The 23,297-nt window shown below is 52.5% G+C and overlaps 7 protein-coding genes across 7 annotated transcripts; 4 read left to right on the top strand and 3 right to left on the bottom strand.

Moving 5' to 3' along the window:
- Window positions 1–684: 684 nt before the first annotated feature.
- On the top strand, window positions 685–2,778 carry J7T55_004730 (uncharacterized protein; the record flags this gene model as incomplete). The annotated part of the gene is made up of 1 exon (XM_053130450.1): window positions 685–2,778. One exon carries the CDS (start codon window positions 685–687, stop codon window positions 2,776–2,778), a length of 2,094 nt encoding a protein of 697 aa, XP_052991157.1.
- A 290-nt stretch (window positions 2,779–3,068) lies between these two features.
- J7T55_004729 (uncharacterized protein) lies at window positions 3,069–3,275 on the top strand (the record flags this gene model as incomplete). The annotated part of the gene is made up of 1 exon (XM_053130449.1): window positions 3,069–3,275. One exon carries the CDS (start codon window positions 3,069–3,071, stop codon window positions 3,273–3,275), a length of 207 nt encoding a protein of 68 aa, XP_052991156.1.
- Window positions 3,276–3,859: 584 nt separating this feature from the next.
- J7T55_004728 (galactose oxidase precursor) lies at window positions 3,860–6,100 on the bottom strand (the record flags this gene model as incomplete). Its single annotated transcript, XM_053130448.1, has 4 exons — window positions 3,860–4,757; window positions 4,811–5,209; window positions 5,283–5,884; window positions 6,071–6,100. The coding sequence occupies 4 exons, from the start codon at window positions 6,098–6,100 to the stop codon at window positions 3,860–3,862; spliced, it is 1,929 nt and encodes a 642-aa protein (XP_052991155.1).
- A 3,575-nt stretch (window positions 6,101–9,675) lies between these two features.
- Window positions 9,676–11,716, top strand: J7T55_004727 (uncharacterized protein; the record flags this gene model as incomplete). The annotated part of the gene is made up of 2 exons (XM_053130447.1): window positions 9,676–10,936; window positions 10,992–11,716. The coding sequence occupies 2 exons, from the start codon at window positions 9,676–9,678 to the stop codon at window positions 11,714–11,716; spliced, it is 1,986 nt and encodes a 661-aa protein (XP_052991154.1).
- Window positions 11,717–12,612: 896 nt separating this feature from the next.
- Window positions 12,613–13,288, top strand: J7T55_004726 (glyoxalase bleomycin resistance protein dioxygenase; the record flags this gene model as incomplete). The annotated part of the gene is made up of 4 exons (XM_053130446.1): window positions 12,613–12,770; window positions 12,893–12,969; window positions 13,038–13,153; window positions 13,238–13,288. 4 exons carry the CDS (start codon window positions 12,613–12,615, stop codon window positions 13,286–13,288), a joined length of 402 nt encoding a protein of 133 aa, XP_052991153.1.
- A 1,409-nt stretch (window positions 13,289–14,697) lies between these two features.
- J7T55_004725 (uncharacterized protein) lies at window positions 14,698–18,185 on the bottom strand (the record flags this gene model as incomplete). The annotated part of the gene is made up of 10 exons (XM_053130445.1): window positions 14,698–14,785; window positions 15,372–15,379; window positions 15,473–16,088; window positions 16,393–16,590; window positions 16,782–16,844; window positions 16,911–16,995; window positions 17,233–17,310; window positions 17,569–17,582; window positions 17,705–17,764; window positions 18,052–18,185. The coding sequence occupies 10 exons, from the start codon at window positions 18,183–18,185 to the stop codon at window positions 14,698–14,700; spliced, it is 1,344 nt and encodes a 447-aa protein (XP_052991152.1).
- Window positions 18,186–18,955: 770 nt separating this feature from the next.
- Window positions 18,956–21,962, bottom strand: J7T55_004724 (uncharacterized protein; the record flags this gene model as incomplete). The annotated part of the gene is made up of 4 exons (XM_053130443.1): window positions 18,956–19,157; window positions 19,315–19,448; window positions 20,263–20,564; window positions 20,657–21,962. The coding sequence occupies 4 exons, from the start codon at window positions 21,960–21,962 to the stop codon at window positions 18,956–18,958; spliced, it is 1,944 nt and encodes a 647-aa protein (XP_052991151.1).
- Between the last annotated feature and the right edge of the window lie 1,335 nt (window positions 21,963–23,297).

The raw sequence follows: 23,297 nt of genomic DNA, 5'->3' as shown, positions 1-23,297 counted from the left end.
TAGTGCATCATGTACGTGTAACCAAGTGCCAAGTCCACGTTACGCGGGGATGTCCAACACAACTATACGTATCGAGTTGACGCCCTGGCACGATACCAGACAGCAGTCTACAGAGCGATTGTTTGAAGACGAGACCCTAGTTGATGTAGCGAGCATGGATTGATATTGAACCGGACGGAGCAGCGGAGCATGCAAATTGACAGACACCAAAGCCAAATCTTTCACACAACACTTATCTTTAAATCCGTCCACCTTGACCACTCATTCGGGTTATCTAAATGTACACACATCCTGCAGTTGAGTTCTGTCCCATTGGCTTATAATTTGCGGCCAAGCTCAAAAAACTTGCAAAACCATCCAGGAGGGGGTTGTGGATTGTGCAAGGTGGGAAGTTGGTGAAGCTTGCAGCAATATCAGCACACTTCTGCATATCTGAGGCACTTTCAAGACTCTTTGGGGAAGTTAGGGGGGTTGGGGGGGGGGGGGGAGGTGGTTAACTCGGTAGGCTAGAAAAGGAAGGGATGAGAGGTCCGTGCGTGATATGCTGACCGCCTTCCCTGTGTACACTGCCCGAGGAACTTGAGCGGCAGAATTCTAAAAGTTTCCGCCCAAGAAGCAGCGCATTGCGATCTCTCCAACTTGCATCTGCGACACCTGCCCAGCAATTGCACAAACATATTCACTATGTCCTCCAGACCGTCCAAGAAGCGCGATGGTGCTCCGTCCGCCAAAATCAAGGACTCGCGCTTTGCCAGCTTTGAAACCGACCCTCGCTATGCACTTCCCTCTAAGAAGAAGTCTAAGACGACCATCGACAAACGGTTCTCGCGCATGCTGAAAGATGACGAGTTCACCGCCGTCTCCAGAGTCGACAAGTACGGGCGGAAGATCAAGTCCGATTCCAAGAAGAAGGCCCTGCAGAGGCTGTACCAAGACGAGGACGATGAAGAAGACGTGGAGGTCGAAGATGATGATATTATCCAGCGGGAGTTGGAAAAGGCCGAAGCGAACTATGATCCTGCAAGAGGAGGTGGTTTCTCTTCCTCCGAGTCTGACACAGACTCAGAACCTGAATCTGCCGACGAGGAAGATGAGGACGCACAGGAAGAGGTCGACACAGCACCCGACATGCAGAAATACCGAACGCAGCAAACGGAGGTGGAAACCGGAGATGTCACAAATCGCATCGCTATTGTCAATATTGATTGGGACAACATCAAGTCGGTGGACCTGATGGCTTTGTTTAAGAGCTTTGTGCCCATCAGTGGGCGCATCGAGAGGGTCTCCATATATCCCTCCGAATTTGGCAAGGAGAGAATGCAGCGCGAGGAGCTCGAGGGCCCACCCAAAGAGATTTTTAAGAAGGGCAAGGCTGGCGGAGAAGACTCGGACGAAGACTCGGACGATGACGAGGTCTCGGAGGCTGAAGATGACGAGGAAGTGGACAGCGACGAAGAGGTCAAGCAGGATCTCTTGAAAGAGGGCAACGACGAGGATTTCGACAGCGACGCATTACGAACGTATCAGCTCGATAGGCTACGGTACTACTATGCTGTGATGGTCTGCTCGGACAAAAATACGGCACAGAAAATCTATGAGGCAACAGATGGATCTGAATACCTCTCGTCCTCCAACTTCTTGGACCTGAGATTTGTACCTGACGACGTTACGTTCGACGACGAACCCCGAGACGAATGCGAAAATGTTCCTGAGAACTACAAACCAGTCGAGTTCGTCACCGACGCTCTCCAGCACTCAAAGGTCAAGCTCACGTGGGACGTGGATCCTGAGGAAGTCAAGCGAAAGGAGTCCATCAAGAACGCTTTCAGCGGAAGTAGGGCAGACATCGCGGAAAATGACCTGCGAGTCTACTTGGCAAGTGATAGCGAGGACGAAGAGGAGGAAGAGGATGCTGCAGAGGGAACTACTGCCGCACCAAAGCTGAGCAAGAAGGAGCTTGCTCGCAAGAAGATGCGGGAAGCTCTTGGGCTGAGTGATGAGCCCACAGACAAGTCTTCCAACTTAGGCCCTATGGGGGATATGGAGATCACGTTCACCCCGGCACTGACAGAAGGTTCTGGTAAAAAGAAGAATCCAGAGGATGAGACTACTGCTGAGAAGTACATCCGCAAGGAACGCGAGAGAAAAGCCAGGAAGAAAGAGCAGGCTGCTGCCAAGGCAGGGAACGACAACACAAATGCTGAAGATGAGCCACAGGAGGACCTCGGTTTTGACGACCCTTTCTTCACCATTGATGAGCCTAAACAAACTTCAAAAGCTCAAATGCACAAAGAAGAACGCCGTAAGAAGCGAGAGGCCAGGGAGGCCGAGGAGAAAAAGAGCGCTGTTGATAGGGCACAGCTGGAACTGCTCATGGCAGACAATCACGATGAGGAGACAGGTCATCTGGCTCATTTCAATATGGATGAGATTCTGAAGGCTGAAAAGAACAAGAAAAAGAAGAAGGGCAAGAAGGGCAAGAAGGATAATGAGAACGCAGGAGGGCTGCAAGAGGATTTCAAGATGGACGTGGGTGATGATCGTTTCAAGGCGGTGTTCGAGGACCACGAATTTGCCATCGATCCATCCAATCCTAAGTTCAAGGCCACGTCGGGAATGAAGCAGCTGCTTGAGGAAGGCAGAAAGAAGCGCAAACAAGGAGGGGGTGATGCCGCCGATGAACCAAGGGAAAAGAAGGCCAAGAAGGCCAAAGATGCTAGCCAAGACTTGAACAGTGTGGTCACCTCGGTCAAGAAGAAGTCTCTTGGCAAGAAGTAGGCGCAACTAAGATAATAGATACCCAAACAAACGCACAAGAGTCTGTTTTATCCTTCTGCCTACATTGAAGAAATCCGGCTGACGGTGGGTGCCTTGCAGGCCTTCTTTCGGGTCACACAGCTCGGCGTTGCTGCAGGAGGCCCACCCATGAATGCCTTGCCGAGCCTCGTCTATGTCCCGTTCTCAGATCCTATCTACCAAAATTCCCACCAACCTGTCACTGCTTTCCATCTCTTTTCCTACTCAAGCGCTGATTGCCATCAAATCGTCAGTCACAAGCCTCTGCCATCATGAACGCCCTCAGAACCGTCACAGAGGCAAGCATCACGGCAGTCAAAGGTGCCGCCTCGCCTGAGAATCAGCGCGCCGCCCTGCTCGCCGTCACAGAAAAGGGAGGAGAGCTGGCCAAGGCAGCCCCAGGTGCCGCTTCGCAGGCAAGTCCCGCCCTCGCCAGCGAACCTTACGAGTGCGCATGGTTGCGGAGCTTGGAGCTCTGATCTTACTGACGTCCTCCTGTCCAGGCCGCCGGCTGGGCCGCTGCCAACCCCGGGACCGCGGCGTGCCTTGCTGTTGCTGCGGTCGGCGTGCCCCTCATCGTCGCTCCAATGGCCGCGGCAGCGCCTGTTTTGGGTGCCGCAGGTTTCGGTTCAGGTGGTATCGTTGGAGGTGAGTTGTTTTTTGATTTAAGCGCCCGGCTTCCTCTGCTCCCCTCTTGAGTGATCCCTTAGCTTACGAAACTTTCGTTGCCGTCTAGGCTCAGCTGCCGCTGCTAGTATGGGATCGGGTGTGGCGGCTGGAAGTACTTTTGCTACCTTGCAAAGCGCAGCCATGGGTGGGTACGGGGTCGCCGCGGTCTCCGGTGCTGTCCAAGGCGCTGGTGCTGCCATGGCTGGCATTTCAGGGGGCGTTGCTACTTGGATACAGAGAAAGAAGGCATGAGGGAGTGCTTATACTGGCAGGTTAGAAGTCCTTTCGTTAACCCATGGGGCTTCCATTGGGCTGAACTGTTGTCACGCAGCAGTGAGACGCGTGGGGCAATATCTGATATAGATGGGTCTAAATTGAGATTGTATCTACTCTATTACAATGTGATCCTAACCGTCTTCGCCGTGCTCGGCACTCCCGTGCTGCTGACCGCGAACAGGTAGTAATGTCCAGGGATCAAAATGCCGCTGTCAGCAGGTAGGGTCGCAGTATACGAATTCCCACTGACTGCCACGCTCGTCAACGGCACACGCCTCTGGTCACTGTTGACACTGTGTGTGGAACTCCCAATACGGACCAAAACTAACTTGGAATTCGCCATGTTTACCGAAGCGGTGAGCTTCGCCCCGACCTTGACCGTGGTGGCACTGACGGTCGAGATCACAGGCCGGGTGGCGGCCGTGCCGTCCGCCTTGAACAAGTACGGCGGGCTGAAGATCTGGCCGTCCGCATGATCGACCGACTTGTCGCAGTTTGCGGAGCTGGCGCCGGGCTGGCCGACGTAGCAGAGGCCGCCGCCGCCGGAGAAGACGGTCCCGTCGGGCAGGAGCAGGCTGACCGAGTGGTAGTTCCTGGGCACCGCCTCGGCCGCCAGCGTCTTCCACGTCTTGGTGGCCGGGTTGAACATCTCTGCGAACAGGATGCCGTCCGTGTCCGTGAACACGAGCGAGCGCTTCTGGCCGCCCGTGACGAGGACTTGTCCGTCGGGGAGGACGACGGCGTTTGCGAAGCCGCGTGGGTAGGCCATGTCTGCTGCACGCTCGACCGATGCCGGCTGGTTGGGGTTGTTGATGGTGGTGATGTGGGCACGGTTGGTGGCGGGAGAGTCTGTGTAGTCGGGAGCACCGCCGGCGCTGAAAATCTTGCCAGGCTCGTACATGGCCCAGACTCCGCACATAGCAGCATCAGTGTCTCGTGTGCCGGCAGCGACCTGGGAGCCCGTGCCAGTCGTTCCGTACCAGTTCTGGTTCTTGCTTGGGCCAGCTTGGAATACACTACATGACAGGTTAGCTCTGAGGCAGAGAATTGAGGCAAGTGTACAACTCACGATCCGTTCTTCCAACCCACCAGCCATCCATGGTTATCCTCTCTCCAGATGCCCTCATGGTCGACCGTCAGCATAGGCCCGACCTTGGCATCTGGGAGAGCCGTCCACTTATTGGTAGTGGGATCGTAAACTTCTCCATCCTTGCCTACGATGGGCGGGGAGTAAGCCCCACCAATGGTGAAGATTCTCCCATCAGACAGAGTGGCTGAGGTTTGATAGCCCCTGGGTGTGATCATATTCGGCCCTTTGGTGAAGGCATTGCTGGCCGGGTCGTAGAAACTTGTCACATCGGCGTTGCTGCCTCCAGTGATCAAGATACGTCCATCCTGAAGACTGCTGATTCCCGGGCAGAACATGTCGTGGCCTGTGTTGGCGACTGTCCTGGCTGAGACAGCACCACTTTGCAAGTGAACAATGCCATTAGTACGCCACTCAAAACTTTTCAGTGAAGGGGGTGTCAGGCAGTGCTCACGTCTTGAAGTTGTAATCAGCAAACTGAGTCTGTCCACCAGCTCCTCCGAAAGCATCCTTGCCCCAGCTGGAAAACATCAAAAGCCTTGAGGTTTCTGGGAATGCAGGGACGATATAGGCCGCAACGGGAATGACAGGGAACCGAACCAGATCAGACCACGACCCCGAAGTCGCAGGGGTCGCAGCGACATCCTGGCGGATGACATCGAAGCGCTTGTTGGTCGACCAGATCAGGGTGTTGGCCGCAGCATCGGCCTTGATATGGCACACCAAGGCGACAGTGTCGAAGACGGCCCTGGCACAGCCGTTGGTTGTGGCACAGCGCTGAGCACAGTCCTGGGTGTTCGCCACATTGTTGATCATCTGAGCGCTGGCCCCACGGATGTCAGTATCAGGGCAAATCTTGTATGTCTTTCCGCCGTTTGTATAAGTCGTCTCCGTGAAGGGGCAGCGAGCAACATTGGTCGCTTCCGGGAGATTGTTGTTCAGGTACACAACAGAGAACTGATTATTCTGGACCCAGTTCAAGGCATTTGCGCCGTTGTTCTTGATGTGGCAGACCTTGTTGGTGTTGTCGTAAACTGCTTTCAGGCAGTTCCCGTTCTGATCGCATGCTTGTGCACACGCTGTCACTGAAGCGATGTTGGCCAATATTTGATCCGAGGGACCCTGATAGTCGGTGGCTGCACAAATGGCATACTTGGCACCCCCTGGACTAGTATAAGTGGTAGGTGTAGTTGGACACTGTGTGATGGCGGTTACCACTTGTGACAGGGACCAAATAGCGACAACTATCTTGACAACGTTGGAGGAAGACATGGTGCCTTGGAATGAGTGAAAGGAAGGAAAGGTAGATGAGAAGAGAGCATGCCTAGACGTTAGGTCCTTTTATCACGGAGTCAAGCGAGGAGAATATATACAATCGCGAGCTCGGCAAGAGACTCCTCGGCCCCCCACTTTATACGCAGGTACCATTGTGAGTGTGGGAGAATGACGCCAGGGAATATTCCTTAACTACATATGCAGTCATCACATAGTCCATTGGCAGTGAACGTGCGAGCTGCGTATTCAGGATATGAAATCAAGTAGCCTGCGCAATTGTCAGTCCTCGGGAGAATTGTGGAAAGCTTAGATACGAGAGGCACTAATATCGCTTGCAGGGTCAGTCGCCTCTATCCCGTTATCCGCCTTGTGACCGTTCGGCGTCCGTACCGTCACTCGGACGACCCAGCTTGATGGTTCGGTTCCTGGACCACCCACGCGATAGTATTTAGTTGGTTGCTAATGGCGCCGTCTGTTCTATTTTGAACATACTTGTCCTAGCCGCAAGGTAGAAAGTTCTACGGGGCAGACCACGTTTACGGCACCTAACGGCTCGTAAAAACCGGTCACCAATCGGGACGCCAAGACAACGGTCCGGGAGCAGAGCCTCGTGATCGGGCGTGTAGTTCACCACAGGCCTTCGGATAGTGGCCCCGGCATCCAGAGACTAAGGTCGGATGTCGGCAGGCTTGTTTATTTAATCAGGGGGCCCGATGGGTCGGGTACATCTAAATTTTATAAGCGCAATCGGCATGCATTAGCACAACGCATTGAGCTAGGCCACGAGGCTAGCATGCTTGACCAGCTCCAGCCGCTCCTGGTTATTTTCAGCTGATGTCTGTCTTTCAAGGCAAGTAGCGTGGGTTCAAAGGGGTGGCACTCGCTTGACTCCTTGTTCACCGAGTTTCTTCGCCAATTTTCTTCAGGCTCACCTGAGATTGGACTCGGGAGCTTTCCTTGCAGATAGCGTGCAGCGAATGACCGATGGCATCTTAGCCACTAATTACGAGGACCAGTATGCCAAGGAGTAGGAATGTTAATCCTGCAGCAGCCCGATAATGAAGCAGTTTATAGATTTACCAGCTGCAAAGATACAGTGTAATGGTGGGGTTGCTACATGTGCATATGCGTCCACTCAGAACGTGCCTTATCTGGAAAAACGTCAGCCAATTGTTAGTCCTCTAGACGCGATTCGCACAGCGGAAATCTATCTAGGCGCTGGAAAGAAAGCAGTCTGGATTGCTCCTCGACGTGATCAGTCATTGAAACTAATTTCTGGCCGATGGTGGATGCGAGTTTGTGGACGGCATCGCTGCGTGGCCGGAAGAGGGTCAAACTCAAAGCAATTGAGTCTGGAGGCTCGAAAACTAGGTGTGAAGATGTGATCATCATGTCGTAAAAGTGGGACCAAATTTCAAGATTGCAGGACGATCCATTCTTGATAGTGTAATACATGTTTGCCTGGCTCTCTCAATGATCGCAGAAAGTGATCCGTCAAAGTCAGATTCCTCGATTTTGCAGCCAGCAGGCGCTTCATGAAGATCATAAGGATAAGCCCACATACAGGGCCTGCTCAGTTATGTGATTTACCAACACATTTGCTCCAGGGTCTAACACAACAATAATGTTGATATTCATTTTGCTATGGCATAAATTTGACCACACAGACTCGTAGCATTGATACTGAGATTGCTTTAACTCTTATGATTAGCAGTATTTGTACTCACAGCTAAGGAGAATACGGCAGTGTCTCGTGCCCTTTCACGTGCGTTGTCGTACTCGTGTTCTTATTCCATGCGGAATGTGGCACGCCCGCGTGAATATCGGTCTGTGCAGGGCTGCCAGCGCCTATTTACAGACCAACAGAAGTCAGTTGTGATTGGGCCATTTATCAGTGTCTTAATGCCAACGACGCGCCTGCCCAAGATGGATAGACTTGGTCTTCCAACACCATGGCTCGAGAGTTGGTTGAAAACGGATATAAGAAGGCAAAAAAACCAATAGTTGCAAAGAACATGCTGCTGCGCCTAAGATTATAGTATGAAGGGCCAAGTCTGGGCGGCCATGTCTCAATCTCGGTGAGGACCCTTGACTGATTAGAGGCATTGCAAGGATGAAAAATTCCAAGATTTGCCACATGAGAAGAGGCATAGCAAGATAACGGATTGTAGTATCTAGAGAACTGATTGAGCTATTCGAAAATGCACGGCAATGCTTGAGTTGGAGTGAGAAGAGCCGGGCAGGTGTAGCACGATTACCGTGCTCAAACTTGGCACTGATCGTTACTGCCACATGTGAGGTGTGGTAGTAGCATTGCGTCTAGTAAGAATATAAGGCTTGATTGTTTCTGCACGCGAAACACAGTCCGGTTGTGCCTGTTGGGAGAACAAGTGAAAGGCACTCTCGATCATTATGTAATCGTTGAGAAACAAAAAGTCTAGACGGGCCGATCCGATGGCAGGCCCGTGCAGCTGGGTTCGCGAGGTTTTGTACTGTAGAGTATCCACCGAGGAGGCGACGTTGGGAGGATTGGCAGCACGTAGCGTCGCTTGTCAGGCTTGTTTGCTTGAGATGATCTGTCATGCTGCGTAAGGTGGGTGGTATCGTGCCAGCGTGTGACTGTCTGTACCTAGGAATTAGGTAGGTCTGAGTGAGCCGGTCCTCCCACGAGACAAGGAGTGTCTGGTCTGCAGCACGATGGCCATTTGTTGCACTGCACCGGCCTAAGTCCTGCCCAGTCGGAATGTTTTCCAGAGGATCTGAAGCGGTGGTGCACAGGAATTTGGGGAGCTGTTTCACAATGGAAATGCAAACAGTGTGGGCTCCTAAGTAAAAGAACGAATGCATAGGTCTGGGTAGTCTGGCACAGCAGAGTTGGCTGGCTAGTTGGTTAGTCAAACTTCGTCATTTGGGTGACGTCGGAAAGATTATGTGGCTGCTGGCTTCTTTCAAGTTTGCATTGCCCACAGTGTTGTTGGGGCGTTCTGGGCGTCTGGGACCCCTGCCAAGTATCGTCATTTGGCGCTCTTAGGTGGAGCCTGCTGTGGGATGGCCTGGCATACCTGGATGGAAATGCGCAATCTGCTGTCAAATCCAGGGATTGGCCATCGATAGCGAGTTCAGCTGCCGCCGACCATTTCCCTATGCACCTCAAGTCAACTGGCACGGCATGGAGCTATGACATCACCCTCCGCTTGCCCCGGCCCGGCCTGTGATTGCACCCTGCGCCTGGCGTGGCCTGGGAGATACAGGCGTGACAGGACACTAGACACTAGAGACGACTAGATCTCGCCAACCCCCGGTTTGTTTTGGGCTCGTTTCCTCCGGATGCCCGTCAAAACTCAAAATGCCACCCACCACCAACCCGCCACGCGACCAATTACACCCGTAACATCCGACGCTCTCTTGAAGACATCTCCGCCCGTCTGCCGGATCTGTCCGTGGGAGAGGAAAATTCATTCATGCCAGCAACAACAAACTGCACGGGCTTGACAGCAGACAAGACGATTTGAGTCGTCTTTCTACCCGCAGTCACTGATCCCGGCACTCCTCTATTCCAACTTCACGTTACCATGAGGTTCAAGGCGCGTCGAGACCCGGACGGCCAGGACGAGAATCCCTACTTCGACCCGCGCGTCACACACCCTTCCTCTGGATTAGTCCCCTCTAGGAGCGCTCCTCAGTCTCATCATCAACCTCAAGCCCAGCCCCAGTCTCAGCATGCAGCAGCGAGTGGTACAGAACCCAGCACGCCGGCGCGTGAGCGCCCTCCCCCTCTGACAAGACCGTCTGCCTCCAGCAGCCGTGGTGGCCAATTAGGTCGCCAGCAGTCATCGATCGGCCTCAGAAGACTGCGCGCTCCGTCACTGCCCACTGGCACTGCCCCCGTCGCAACAGACTGGCAACAGCCGAACCGTGAGCCACCAGCCGGTGATGGTCAGAACGACGACACCCAGGGCACAGGTGGCCGGAGACGCTCTAGCTCCGACCCCCAACGTCCGACCTGGCTCACCGACCCATCCCACAATGGCCAGGGCCAGAGTGCTGTGCGCCACTTGCCTTCTGTCCCCGAGCTATCAGAGAGTGGACCAAGCGCCGGGCGCGCCAGTCGAAAAGGCTCAATGCTCTTCCGGCCATGGAAGCATAACCAACAGCAGAAAGCACAGCCGCAGTCAGCACAAGATGCCGAGTACGATACTAGGATCGTTGATCTTCTCGATGTCCTCGATCCTGAGGTGTCCACATTGACTTCCATCACCAATGTTCAGAACTCACTGTTCATCCCCTCGCTGGGGCGATGGGTCAACAGGCGCCCAACTTACGACGTCTCTGATATGCGGGCCCCCGCGGCTGGGAAATCACGAGAGGAAGTTGCGGAACAGCAACGACCCCCTTCACATGCAGAGGAGCAACGTCCCGGCTCGGTCCGTGCTTACAGCATCTCCTCCAACCTCGACAACGACCACTATGCCGTCCTTCCACATGGAGAATCCTTGGAGGGATGGAGCCAGGAAGAAGTCGAGATGCTCAACGACCACGTCAGACACATGTTGCATTCACGGCGGTCCAAGTTCAAGCGCAGCCTGAAGGGGTTTGGGAGATATGTCAGCCGGCCTCTGGGCTTTTTTGTCACCCTTTACGCTACGCTCATCACCCTATTCGGCCTCGCATGGGTTCTCTTTCTTATCGGATGGATCTCTATAGGATCCAAACAAAGCTACCTCATCAACATCATTGACTATACTCTTGTTGCCCTCTTCGCAATCATGGGCGATGGACTGGCCCCATTCCGCGCGGTGGATACATATCACATGGCCTATATCGCACATTACCGTAAGCATCCATTTCACATGATACACGTATAATCTGCCTGACTAACATTGTGCAGATCGTTTGAGCCTCAAACTGCGGCAGAAGCTGCTTCTTCCCAAGCTCCGGGACCCTAATGACTTGCCTACCGACCCGGTCATCCCAGACGTTGAAGCCGCGGCCGCTCACAATGACCTCGCGGATGTGGCACCCGGCAACGACTTTGCTGTCCTCTCTCCCAAACAGCAGGAGACGCTCGTGCATCACCAGACTAAGTACGCCAAGTCGCACACATTCTACAAACCACACGAGACGGAGACCCACTTCGCGTTTCCCCTCAACCTGATGATCACCATCACGACCCTCCTCGACGTCCACAGCTGCCTGCAGATCTCACTAGGAGCCTGTACATATGGCATCAGACCCGAAAATCGCCCGTTCGCGTTGACAACAGTCATCCTGTGCTGTTCCATCACGGTCAACGCGACCGCGGGCCTGCTCATCTGGATCGGGGACCGGCAAACGCGGAAGAAGGATGTCATCGAGCGGATGACCAGACAGGAGATGACCGAAGAGGCCATGCATGAGGTGCAGAAGAAGAAGAAAAAGGAGATGGAGGCCGCCAGGTCGTCGAGCGAGGAGAAGGTCAACGGCGACGGTGGGTGGAGGGAGAGCCTGTCCCTCCCGAGGCTGAGCCTGGACAAGTTCGGAAACGCAAACAAGAAGGGAGAGAGCTCCGCGGCTCTGGAGAAGAAGGACCAGAGCCCCCAGGAGGCAGAGGGAGGACTGAATACGCATACTTAGAAGTCTTAGAAGAGGGAGCATTACCAGCGTTGATTTGCACATCAAGACTTTTCTATAATCTTCTAATAGCATACAGGAGCCTAGATACCCCAAATAGCATTCGTTTCACAGGTTAAAGCAATAATAGAGGCGCATTGAGGACCGAGGGACGAAGAATTGTGGAACCGTGTTGTCGGTTCTTGCTTCAGAGACTCCTGTTGATGCACGCCCAAATGGTTGCCAAAATCGCCAGAGTAAACCCCGGGTGTCGGACTCTCACGAGCCAGTCAGCCAGGGGAGGGGGCGGGTTGTGATTGCGTGAAGCCTCAGACTGTGCGACCCTGAATAGCCTGAAAGCGGATGTTCAAACATGCGTATGCTCTCCGCACAATAAGTAAACCTGGAATAGTGGCTTTATGAAACCAATTAGGATATAGACTTGGCCGAGATCAAGGTGCTGGAGAAGAAGCGTTGAAGTCGGCCCAACTCCCTTCCGAGCTAGCTCGGGGCCGTCGTCCGGACATTAGCGGCAGGCCGAACCGGCCCGCTGTGGGGACCAGTCAGAGACGCATCCTCATAAATAAACGGCACAACCTCACGGACCGTCAAAGGATGAACAATGCGCAGTGACGGGCCGTCTAGGCAGCAGTTGCGGCGGGAGGCCCTTGGCGTCAGCTGGGAAATACGACGCTGAGGGCAAAAGCGAGAGTCTGGACGCTTTGGCTACAAACAAGTGAGACACCGACGTGACGGGCCAGCAGCCGCTAGGATCTTTGCACCTGGAGATAAATACAGGCTGGCATCCCGTCGAAGGACATCTGTAAGACTTGAACGGCATCACTTCAACCTCAACGTACGTATCTTTGGAAGTAATCACATCGCACCACCGCACCTTTCAAATCAAGACTCAAGTCAAAATGATCGACCACACGCAAATGTTCGTTCCGGCCGCGGACCACAAGACCGTCGTAGCGTTCTACGAGGCGGCGCTGAAGCCCTTGGGCTACAAGAAACTGCTCGCCTTCGGGCCCAATGAAGAATCTGTCGGGTTTGGCGATGGCGAATTTGCGCACCAGTATGTGATTGTTATATCTGGACCCATGCTCTTGGGAGCTTATTCAACGGTCCCAAGACGCACTTCCAGACACCTCTCAGACGACCACGTTGCCATTGTTAGCTAATCAGAACGTTGGATAGCCCCATGAAGACCGACTGGTGGGTCATCGCCTCGCCAGCAAAACCGGACAACTCGCACCACGCGTTCCGCTGCAAAGGTCGGTAGGAGTGGTTTTCCATCCTGGAGATGGGAGCGTGAATTCGCTAACGCTACGACTCCATCCAGACAGAGCATCTGTCGACGCTTGGTATAATGCAGCGATAGAAGCGGGGGCCAAAGACAACGGGAAGCCGGGCATCCGTTCACACTATCATGCTCACTATTACGGGGCCTTCGTGATTGTAAGTGACAATCTCGCACCTACTCCACCTGGGTGTGTTGGCAGTGGTCATTTTCAATATTTGCTAACATAAACATGAATCTAGGACCCTGCCGGCAACAATATTGAGGCTGTTTGCCACGATGTTGTCGAGTAAAGAGAGACGAATGAATCTCTTGGGCTCAGTCATCTGTTATCGTTGCATTGGTTTGGTAGCGTGGCCTTTGAATCTAGGACGGCAAGGTCTTATGATTTTTTTGCTTTCTGGGTTTCTCAGCATTGCTTGCCATAAGATAAAACAGAAGAAAAAGAATCAAGAGACACATATATCCTATGCGAAATCTGAACTACTCTTATCCGAGAGATAGTCCATGGAAGCGGATGGAGATGTCTTAAATTGAAGAGGCCTAACTCATGAATCTCCCGGAATCTAGTCTGTCACTCTTGCTTGCTATGACAGATTACTTCAACTTTGGACCCCAGTATACATCACAATTTGTATGCATCAACCAGAGACGACGCGACATGATAAAAACCTGCAGTGTTTATGAACGTCCAAGAATGCTCTGAGGAACTGCAACCGGGAATTATACGGGACTTGCATGGAATTGTGGAATGATTTCCAGACCGGCGGCCAGTCGAGATGACAGCAGAGATTTTATGCTCATGGTTTGTAATTATTGTTGATGATGTAGACTCATGTGCAGATGTGAATGCACACTTTACTCAAACAATCTGTCAAGCGCCCAAGTTGAAGCTGAGCCCACTTGTTGGCCATACTTCGCCTTGAAGGGCGCCTATTTTGAGAAAACGTTGGAATGCCAACAGGTCCCATCGAAACATACCCACTTGCTCAGGGACAACTACACGCGGGCCGCGAGCAAGCGCTGTCTGCAGGTGCCTGGGCACATAGTGGATATATCACGCAGACCCACCTGGAAGACCCTTAAAGCGCTTGCAGAAAGGGATTCAGGGGACCCAAGCAAGACTGCCGTCGGGGCCCACAATCGCCCAGGGCAAGAAAGGATTGCCGAGAGTAATGTTCTGTTGAGCGGTTGTTCAAACGCAGAATGTTGATCTTAATCGACCCTTACAATGGCGTAGATGATACTGTATCTAGAGGGCATGAGCCGTGGCGGGGGCAGATCTGCAGGCAGCAGAAGGCAAGATTGATACTCTATCGGGGCTGTACGGGCTTGCCACACTGCGCAATGGGCCTGGCCCTTCAGTCGGCAGGATAGACGGCATGTAGTCTAGGTAGGGCCCGGGTCTGATCTGCCACGGTCCGAAGGGCCTCGTCCCATCTGACGTAGACCGCGGCCCAACTCTCAGATCTTCGCGGGAGGCCTTTTTGTTGTTTCAGGCAGAGGTCTACCGGCCAGCAAAAGGTACAGCAGCGGTCGGCTACGAGAGGGGCGGCCGAGGTTGGGGGACATTTATCGAGGCCGCGGTAGTGATGTGCCATGATGGGTTGATGTCCGAGGCAGACTTTTATGCAGGCAAAGCAGGCAGATGGGACACCACTGTGGCTGTTGAGGTAGCATTCAACGGGTGGGTGATAGCACGTCAATTATTCTTTTGCTTCGCCCCGTGGTCTGAGCTGCTAGGCACACTCTCAACGTTGCTCTGTGGGGAGACGGGAACGGGGACGGGCCTGTTTGATGTCAGCTGAGTGTGTAACAGCTTTGCTCTTTGAATTGCTGCAAGAATGTTAAGGTTGAACCGTCCTTTCATCCTTCAGCACTCAATTCGTCGCTGCGCAATCTCGCCTGTCCTCAATGTTCTTCCTCCTCAATCATCGTTCGCACACCTATCTGACACCTGCAGGATGCGGTCTGCAGCGAACAGGATCGGGCGAGCTGTCTGTAGGCGACCCCGCGGGACCTGATTGGCCTGGGGGCTACGGAACCACCTAGAGGCCACCAAGTTACTAGTCCGCAGCCAAGGCACCACGACCCGAAAACAGGCCCAATTATAGCACCTCTGTGCTGCCCTTTTTCGGCGTATACGAGGACTGCCTTATGCACATGCAGGGCCACCACGCCGCTCCTTCGTGAATGCGATGGGCCGACCCAACACTCTGGACGGGAACGGGGTGGGGTGAGACACACACACACTCTCTCTCTCTCACGAGAGAGAAGGGCCGCATGCACCGGCGATATACATAAGCCTGCATTTCCCCCCCTCCTCGCGTGTCCAGTACAACCTCAAAGATTGATACTGCTCTGCTGGCTGCATACATAGAAGACTGCTTCAGTCAGTCAGTCAGTCCTCGCCTATCTCATCATCTCATCAAGAAATACCTACTGTGCATATATACACTCACGCACACACCACTCACTCGACGCTCCTGCGAGCTGAGCTGAGACCCCACAATGCCTCTAGTCCCTTTCACTCTCGCAGCTCGCGACTCCACGTCAGATTCCAACACAAGCACATCCACCACAGACTCAACCCGGATCTGGATAATACTCGCAGCCGTAGCCGCCCTCCTGACGCTTGGGGCCTGCACCGCATTAGTTGTTATTTCCTTCTCAAAACGACGACTCCTCAAGAAACAACTCGATGAGGAACGACGGCGAGACCCGGGCTTCCCAATAGACCCTATAGACAAGTTCAGCAAAAAGCGGAAGATGACCGCGGAGGACCTCGACATAGAAGCCGAGTCCACTAGGACAGCAATGATACGGAAATCGCTCGCGAGCAGGTCAGGCAGGTCGGCATCCTTCGCGACCCTGGATCGCTTCAGCACGGCGGAGAGGCCCGAAAGCACCACGAGCGACGGCCTGAGGTACGACTGGAAGGAGCTCGAGGCGGGGCTCTCGCGGCACAGCTCTGCGGCAAGCCTCCGCAGGTCCGCGTCACCGCTGCCAGAACTCCCAGCACCGACGTTATCACGGTCCTCGTCGCCGAGCAGGAATCCACTGCTCGCTGGCCGCGCGGAGCTTCCTCCGCCGCTCGAGCAGCATCCATGCATGAGGTCATGACCAACCCGGCGGCGGCCGGTCATATAGCAGCAACAGCAGCAGCGTGTCTCACGACTTTCTTTCCTTCTTTTTTCTTCTTTACGAAGTCCGATGCGGAGCGTGCAGGCCAGGAAGAAAGCTTGGCTGCTTCGGGATCTAATTGGATTGGACCTGGACATTCGTATTCTCTTAAGCGTTTTCTATATCCAATAATGAACCCTGCTTGTGCATGCATGTCGCCAAGCCTACGTCAAGCGTGTTTAAACCATATAAGACAGACATTAAAGAAGCGTACGTGCGTATCGCCACCCGTGCTTCGTGCGAATCTTGCAGCCATCCATCTGGAGCAATACGAGACTGCAAGTCGTTCGTCCGATGATAGGCTATCTCGGTGCATGAATAGCTGAGACTCTGGACCGAACGTCGCCAACCTTGCGTATTACGTGACAGGCTATCGTCGCTGCCATTATCAGTCCTATTATGAGCAGTGTGTCTGGTATCATTTGATTAGCAAAATGAATTCACGCCCATAGCTTTGCAATGTATGCATGTTTTTTTCCATCCTTTTTCTTCCCATAATGGCCAGCTTTATCACCAAATGGGCAAAATATCTTCGATCAAGACACAATTTCAACTTGAAGGAGTGTATTGGTTGCGATGTCCTTGCAGATGAAGCTGGTAGACCCTGTTGTGCGCTCCAGGCCCGGGTAGATGGAAATGTTCTTTCTATTATCCAATAGCAGCAGACTGTAACTACTCCTCAGAAATCAGTCATGGGTATCTTCCTGAATTTGATGATTGTCACACACATACATGGCCAAGTTGGACAATCCTTTTGGTATCAGACTTACATACAGAGCAGGAATTAATTGCCCGCTACCGGTCTGCATATGGCTCACTGTAACATCCCACGCCATGGTGACAGTTTTTGCAAATCCTTGCTGACAAGCTTTTCTCGTCTGAAGGGAACTACTCGTATTCTGAGACAGTCACGAGAATGCACTCGCTGTCGCCGTGGCTGAGTACCGAGACTGTCCTTCCTACACCGTCTTACCACCTTCGATGAGGTGAGCAGTTCACGATATCTTCGGTTCAGACGCTCTTAAGGATCAATCGAACAGTCAGCCCCAGTCACACAATCGCAGCTCATCCTCGTGATCGCCTTCGTCGGCCTCCGAGATGTGACCAAACACACCATAGCGCCACTCACGACCTAGGGCGGTCACACGTTACCTAGTCAGCGTCAAGATGCCTCCATGGAATCATCGCTTTCCAACATGAGGAGCTAGCATGATTTGACAGTAGATATTTCACATTACCTAAGAAGACGGTACTCTTATGGGCTGATCGTCTCAATCATCTCCCTTGAAACCTGGCCGATCCAGGCCGCGATAGCAACGCTTGACGATATAGAGGCCCGCCCTTGAAGGAACAGAATTACATGTGTAAGTCCCAGCTTCCTGGGGCTCACCCTGAACAGCCCTGCTGTGAGATGGTCGACAGCAATCGAGACGGAGCTGCGTATGGAGAGAACCTAGGGTGACAAACTTGCACATTGATCAAAAGCGATGGGAAACGGTGGGCGACCCGGCCAAGGCCATGCCCACGAGCTGAGACTCGAGCTGCGCAGTGACATGGCTGCTACCTCGGATGGCGGCGACTTGGTCCTTCACATGAAATATGCACATGGTGACGAGATCCCGAGGAGATCCATAGCACCGACGATCTGGATCGCCTGAAAACGTTCGAGAACGAGTATAACCCGGACAACACAGTTCGCTTATACAACCTTCTATCGCAGCCCCTCCTATTTACTCAAGTGTTCTTCCCTATTTCTGCACCCATCGGACATTTTTTTTTTGCCGCGGTGGAATTTCCAGTTGGAGCTGGTTTTAAGTCGGGCTCCAAAACAGTCGACGAGCTTCATGAGATAGAATTCGACCAATGCACGTACTCAAGCATTAGCTCAAGGTACCCAATAAGGTTGTGCACAAATCGGAACGACACAGGCCTGACTTTGGCGCCCTTGAATATGAGCCAAATGTCCGGAAATTCCGTGTCTGTCTTTGCGGAATACACTTTCTTCATAGGATCGGTCTATCTAGTATATGCGTTGTCATACGTGGGTATGTGCAAAGGATTTCATTTAGATCTCACAGAACGGAGCTGCCTGAACGGCCTTCCCCAATAATCGAGTATCATTGTGTGGCTGCCATATAACCGTGTCTTGTTCGGAGGCAAAGAGATCCCCGTCAGTCCGTACCAATACTGTAACTTTGAATATCAAAGGGGATATTTTACAACTGATTCGTCCCCAATTCATCCCGCCACTTGCCACTATGTGCAGCTTAATGTAAGTGTTGTAATGCACAACCGTCCGATCTTCGTCTTATTCACCAATTGGCGGACGTTGATAAGTCTTATTACGTTTGTTGCTAGTTGGGGCACCCCTTATACGTTCTCTAGGAGAACTACCCATACACTCAAAGGAAAGGCTATTTTTGACGGGGGTCCTATTCCGGAAAGTGAATTCAACCCACCACACCGCAAGTTGCACGTAGCACATGTACAACTGGGGCAACTCTCTCTCACTCTTGCTTTGTATATGCATGTATGTGTGTGTTTGTGTGTGTTTGTTCCTGACGAGAGATAGTCGCTGCTTTGAGTCTGGGTCAACTTTAAATGGTATTCTAAAAAGCGGGCCGCCGGGAAGATTCTCACATGCTCAGACATTTAAAATTTAATTGATGAATGTATTCAACAAGCATCAGATAATCGTGTGTATTCAACATTTTCTGCGCGCTTGCCTGACATCTCTAACTTCAGCTACCATCTGGCGGTTGAACTTGTTTCATGGCTCAGCCTATACTTGAGAGTATCTCATACTCTTTGATCATATCCGGAGTCATAGGTACCGTAGCAAAACGTCTCATCAATCCAGTCATGTCCCCATCAGCATCTCCATGGATCGATTGCTCGAGAACTTTGAAGTACTCCACGAAGAAACTTGGAGTCAGTGTGTTGATGAAGACTGCTTCATCGTCGAACGGATTGCTGAACCTATATGGGAGGCGGAGCGGGATCGTCACGAGGTCAAATGGCCCTGCATCGACATCCGGGCGTCCGGGAACATGGATGCGAAGTTTTCCTTGCTGCTGGCCCGTCAAAACTTACCCATACTCTGAATCGGCCTTTGCTCTGAAACTTGATTACATACTGTGATATAGAAACACTCCTCGTGCTTCTCATGAAAACAGAAGTCTGGCCCTTGAACGTGGGGTGGAACGGCCCATTCGATAATGCCAAGGCGGGACTGTGTCTGAGGTCCTTCCTGGAGAATGCGATATTTGTCTGGAATCAGAACGAGTCAGTCTTTCCGTGTGTGGTTGTAGGTCTATGTAGAACCCAGTCCCTTCAAGCGCGCTCCTCGTCTAGGGTTGACTGACATTGACCTAATTGTATCCAAGGTAACTTCTTGGCAGATGCATGACCAAGTTCAATGCGATTGGTCTTCCAAGTCTCGCCGTATTCGCTCATGATGCAGGTCACTTGGCAGCTCTCCAGTGCTGCTCTATTCTGAACAGGCCTTGAAATCCCGTATATACGGGATTTCAAGATATATACTATGTGCTTGTTCTTGCCAAGCCCGCCTCTTCTTGGTACCCTTAGTTTAAAAGATCACGGCCCCGTCAGGAATCCTGATGATCGCTCCTATGAGGATATCTTCGGGCGCCGAAAGAACTAGTGGTGGCCGTGACATGGGCTACATTTGAACGCGTGCCGGGGATTATCCGATATCAAGACACGCGACAACTTTGGCTCGTTTTTGAAACGTACCGGGATTTTTAATACTCCGAATCATTCTGCTATCGGTCAGAGGCGTTGCACGCAAGATTACTTTCTCTTTCTAGCTCCTCCATAGAAGACTAATCTTTTCAACCTTTAGTTCGCCTGCGTATCACTTCGATGACAATCTGTGGCCGTTTGCATACTTGCTTGCAGGTTTAAACTACATGTTCTGAGCATTGCGGGCATCTTCTAGCGCGGGTTGCGTAGTCTCTCTCAAAACAGCAACACGTGTGCCACTTCAGATAAATTGGGATGAATTGAGACCCTGTGCAGTGCTCACATCGCAGCCAATGGTAATGCATGTCTACAATCTGACAGGCTTCTCGCCTTCCTTGAGGATTAAGGCGGCTTCTTCAATGCGCTGAAGGATGGCGTCCGTTCCCTTCCTCTCCGTCTCTAGGAACTCGGACCTCAAAATATCAGGCACCCGCGCATCGCGCGGCACGAAGCGGGCCTTGAACGGCAGCGGAGGGGAATTAAATCCGTTGTAAAATCCGAGTGGATCAACACGCGCCTCAACTTTCTTGCCATTAATGATCTCCCAGCCCTTCTTGAAATCATAGGCCCAGAGCATACGAGCCACGTTAATCATCATGGAATTGTTCCCAACATACTGGCCTGCAGGACCCGAGTGGGTATGTCAGCATAGTCGTGCGGGAGGTGGGGGTTGGGTTGTTTGCTTTTCATTAAAACGTGAACTCAGTACTGACCTATACACTTCCGCCTCCCAAAGCCAAATTGGGAATAAGGCAGCTCGGGGTCTCTGAGGAAGCGCTCAGGTTCGAAAACGTCGGGGTTGGGATACATATGCTCGTCCATGGACATTGCCCAGTGACCAGGGACAATGGTTGCACCTTTGGGTATATGATAGCCCATGAAAGTGTCGTCCGCTGTGACAGCATGTGGAACACCGCCAGGGAGCACTGGGCGCCACCGATGTACTTCTTTTACAAACGCCGTCAAGTACGGCATCTTCTCGGTATCCTCGAACGTGGGCAGACGGTCACGCCCGGACACGCTATCGATCTCGTCCTGTAGGATTTTGCACTTTTCTGGATGCAAAACAGCAGCCAGGGTGAACACTTGCAGCGTCATAGTGGTTGTATCGGCTCCAGCCTCGTATGTGTTTCCTACGACATAGGAAAGTTGCATGTCGGTGAGAGCCTTGTGATCTTTCATGGTCAGGATGTCCTTGCACCAATTGTACCCAAGTCGGCCTGCTGCTCCGGCGCGAATACTGCTGAAGAATTCCCTCTCCTCATCTCCAAGGAAGTCGCCAATCTTCTTCCAGGGCTTCATGAAGCTTGGCAATTTATTTAGAATGGGCAAGGAGTCGACAATCCAATTGGTATGAAAGGCGGTGTTGAGATGGTCCATTATCCTCTCGACGCCTTTGACCTCTTCCTCCTGGCCCGTTGGCATGCGCTTCCCATAGGCCAACGCAAAGGTTAAGCTCGACGAATAACGATGGAACCGCTTGAAAAAGTCGTCTTTGGTGAGAAACTCGCTCACTAGTTGCTTGCTCTCTAGATCCTGCAATTCACGGTACGTATTTGACATGCGTGGGCTAAGAAAAGCACCCTGCAGCCTGCGATATCCGCGCCACTGCTCCCCGTAAGGCAGGATCAGAGATCGGTTACCCTGGCTGATACACTCGCCAACCATGACCATTCTTGGCCTTGAGCTGTAAATATTGCTCCGTTTTTCAAGAAGCTCGCGGGCGATATCGTAAGTGCCAAGATAGATAACTGTGTTGCGACCATAGACCATGCTAAAGATAGGACCGTACTTCCGGTGCATTTGTGTGTGGGTACGCCAAGGGTGAGTTTTAGGCATTTCACGGAGGTTGCCAATGACTGGGATGCCGGGTGGTCCTGGGGGAAGCTTGCGTCGAAAGGCATAGTAGCGGTACGATACGATGGCGATCACGAGAGCGATAGCACCCACTGACAATCCCCAGAAACGCGCAGCGGTTGAAAGCCAGCCGCTGTCTAATATTTTAGGCATTGAAGCCATAAGTGCGTCAAAAGGGGTGTAGAATTTCAATCTCAGGTGAAAATAGACTGCAGGATGCTGGTGATGGATGGATGTCTCAAATGCAGGATAGACGGACTACCCAACGTCAAGACTTCAGAAAATTCAGACATATATTTTCAATTTATTACATGCCAAAATATTGGATGGGGGTGTCGCTCAGATCCATCCCTTGTCCTGAATAATACAACGATGTTGCGGATTTCGCTCGTGAGGCAGGACTCGCAACTCGGGTGCCGTACACATCGATTTTGGCCGTGAACATGTTTGTTGGATCAACGGAATGGTGAAAGTGTTAGACGATGCTTCTTTTACCCTGGAAATACGAGAAACGATGGCAGTTGTCCGGCCTGGCATTAACCGAAGAGTTAAGACAACAGCATTGTCCACTTTACAGCGCAGTCACAATGCCAAGTTCTTGATCGCATAGCTCAAGAGACGTCTAGAAGCCTCTTCGCTGTGTGAACTCGAAGTCCTTTGTCCATGCCTCTGCAGTCTTCTCCGGGCTAGGAACTCACGCGCTTCAGAGCTGTGGCGCGCAGGGAAAATACAAAGGGCTAAATTGTCCAGGTCATATCCCAGCGTATTCCGGCTGCCGAGATCAGATCCGGAGATTCAGTGAGATTCTAATCTTCCCGCCTGCGGCCGCGCCCGCGTGGGGGACAGATCACGGCCTTTGCGCTTTCGGTATCTCAACATCCTACAAACCATATGCGCGATTACGAAGGCAAGCTCCGGATAGAGCGGGTTTGATTGGAGCGGATGCTGTCACTTGAGAAATCCGCGCTGCAAGGGTTGCTTGGCCCAAGCCCTGCCGTGATTCCGGCGATTTGGTTTACCGTTATTTTTCCGCTGATTTGGGGGCTGTAAACTTCAGCCATAAGGCAACGCACGATCGGGAGGCAGGGTGTATGCCAGCAGCAGTGTACCAGGAATTCGCTAAAGTTAGAGGTGCTTTCGCCCTCAACGTCAAGACATGCACCAACAGCTAGCAATGGTGATACTAAGTCGCTGACCTGTCCTAGCTGTTTCAGTATGGCATCGTATCGGGCTTCGGCCCCGAGGCAAAATTAAGGTTAAGGCTGATCAAAATGGGCCGATTCGGCTGTCAGGGGCAGAGCCCGCGTGCAGCGTGTTGCACCGATGCAAGTGCCACGAGATCTTGGGTGCATGCCAACGCCACGAGTATCATGGACATGGCAGCGGCGGCTATTCCTAGGAATGAGCGCTATTGGGGCGATGCTGGGAGCCCCCAGGAATATGTGATGGCTCGCCTTGCGTTATTGAAACCAAACATTAGTCTTATTAATTGATTGG

This window comes from Diaporthe amygdali, assembly GCF_026229845.1.
Source record: "Diaporthe amygdali strain CAA958 chromosome Unknown NODE_23_length_778278_cov_65_433824, whole genome shotgun sequence".
NCBI lineage: Eukaryota > Fungi > Ascomycota > Sordariomycetes > Diaporthales > Diaporthaceae > Diaporthe > Diaporthe amygdali.
This window is presented reverse-complemented; position numbering and strand designations above follow the sequence as displayed.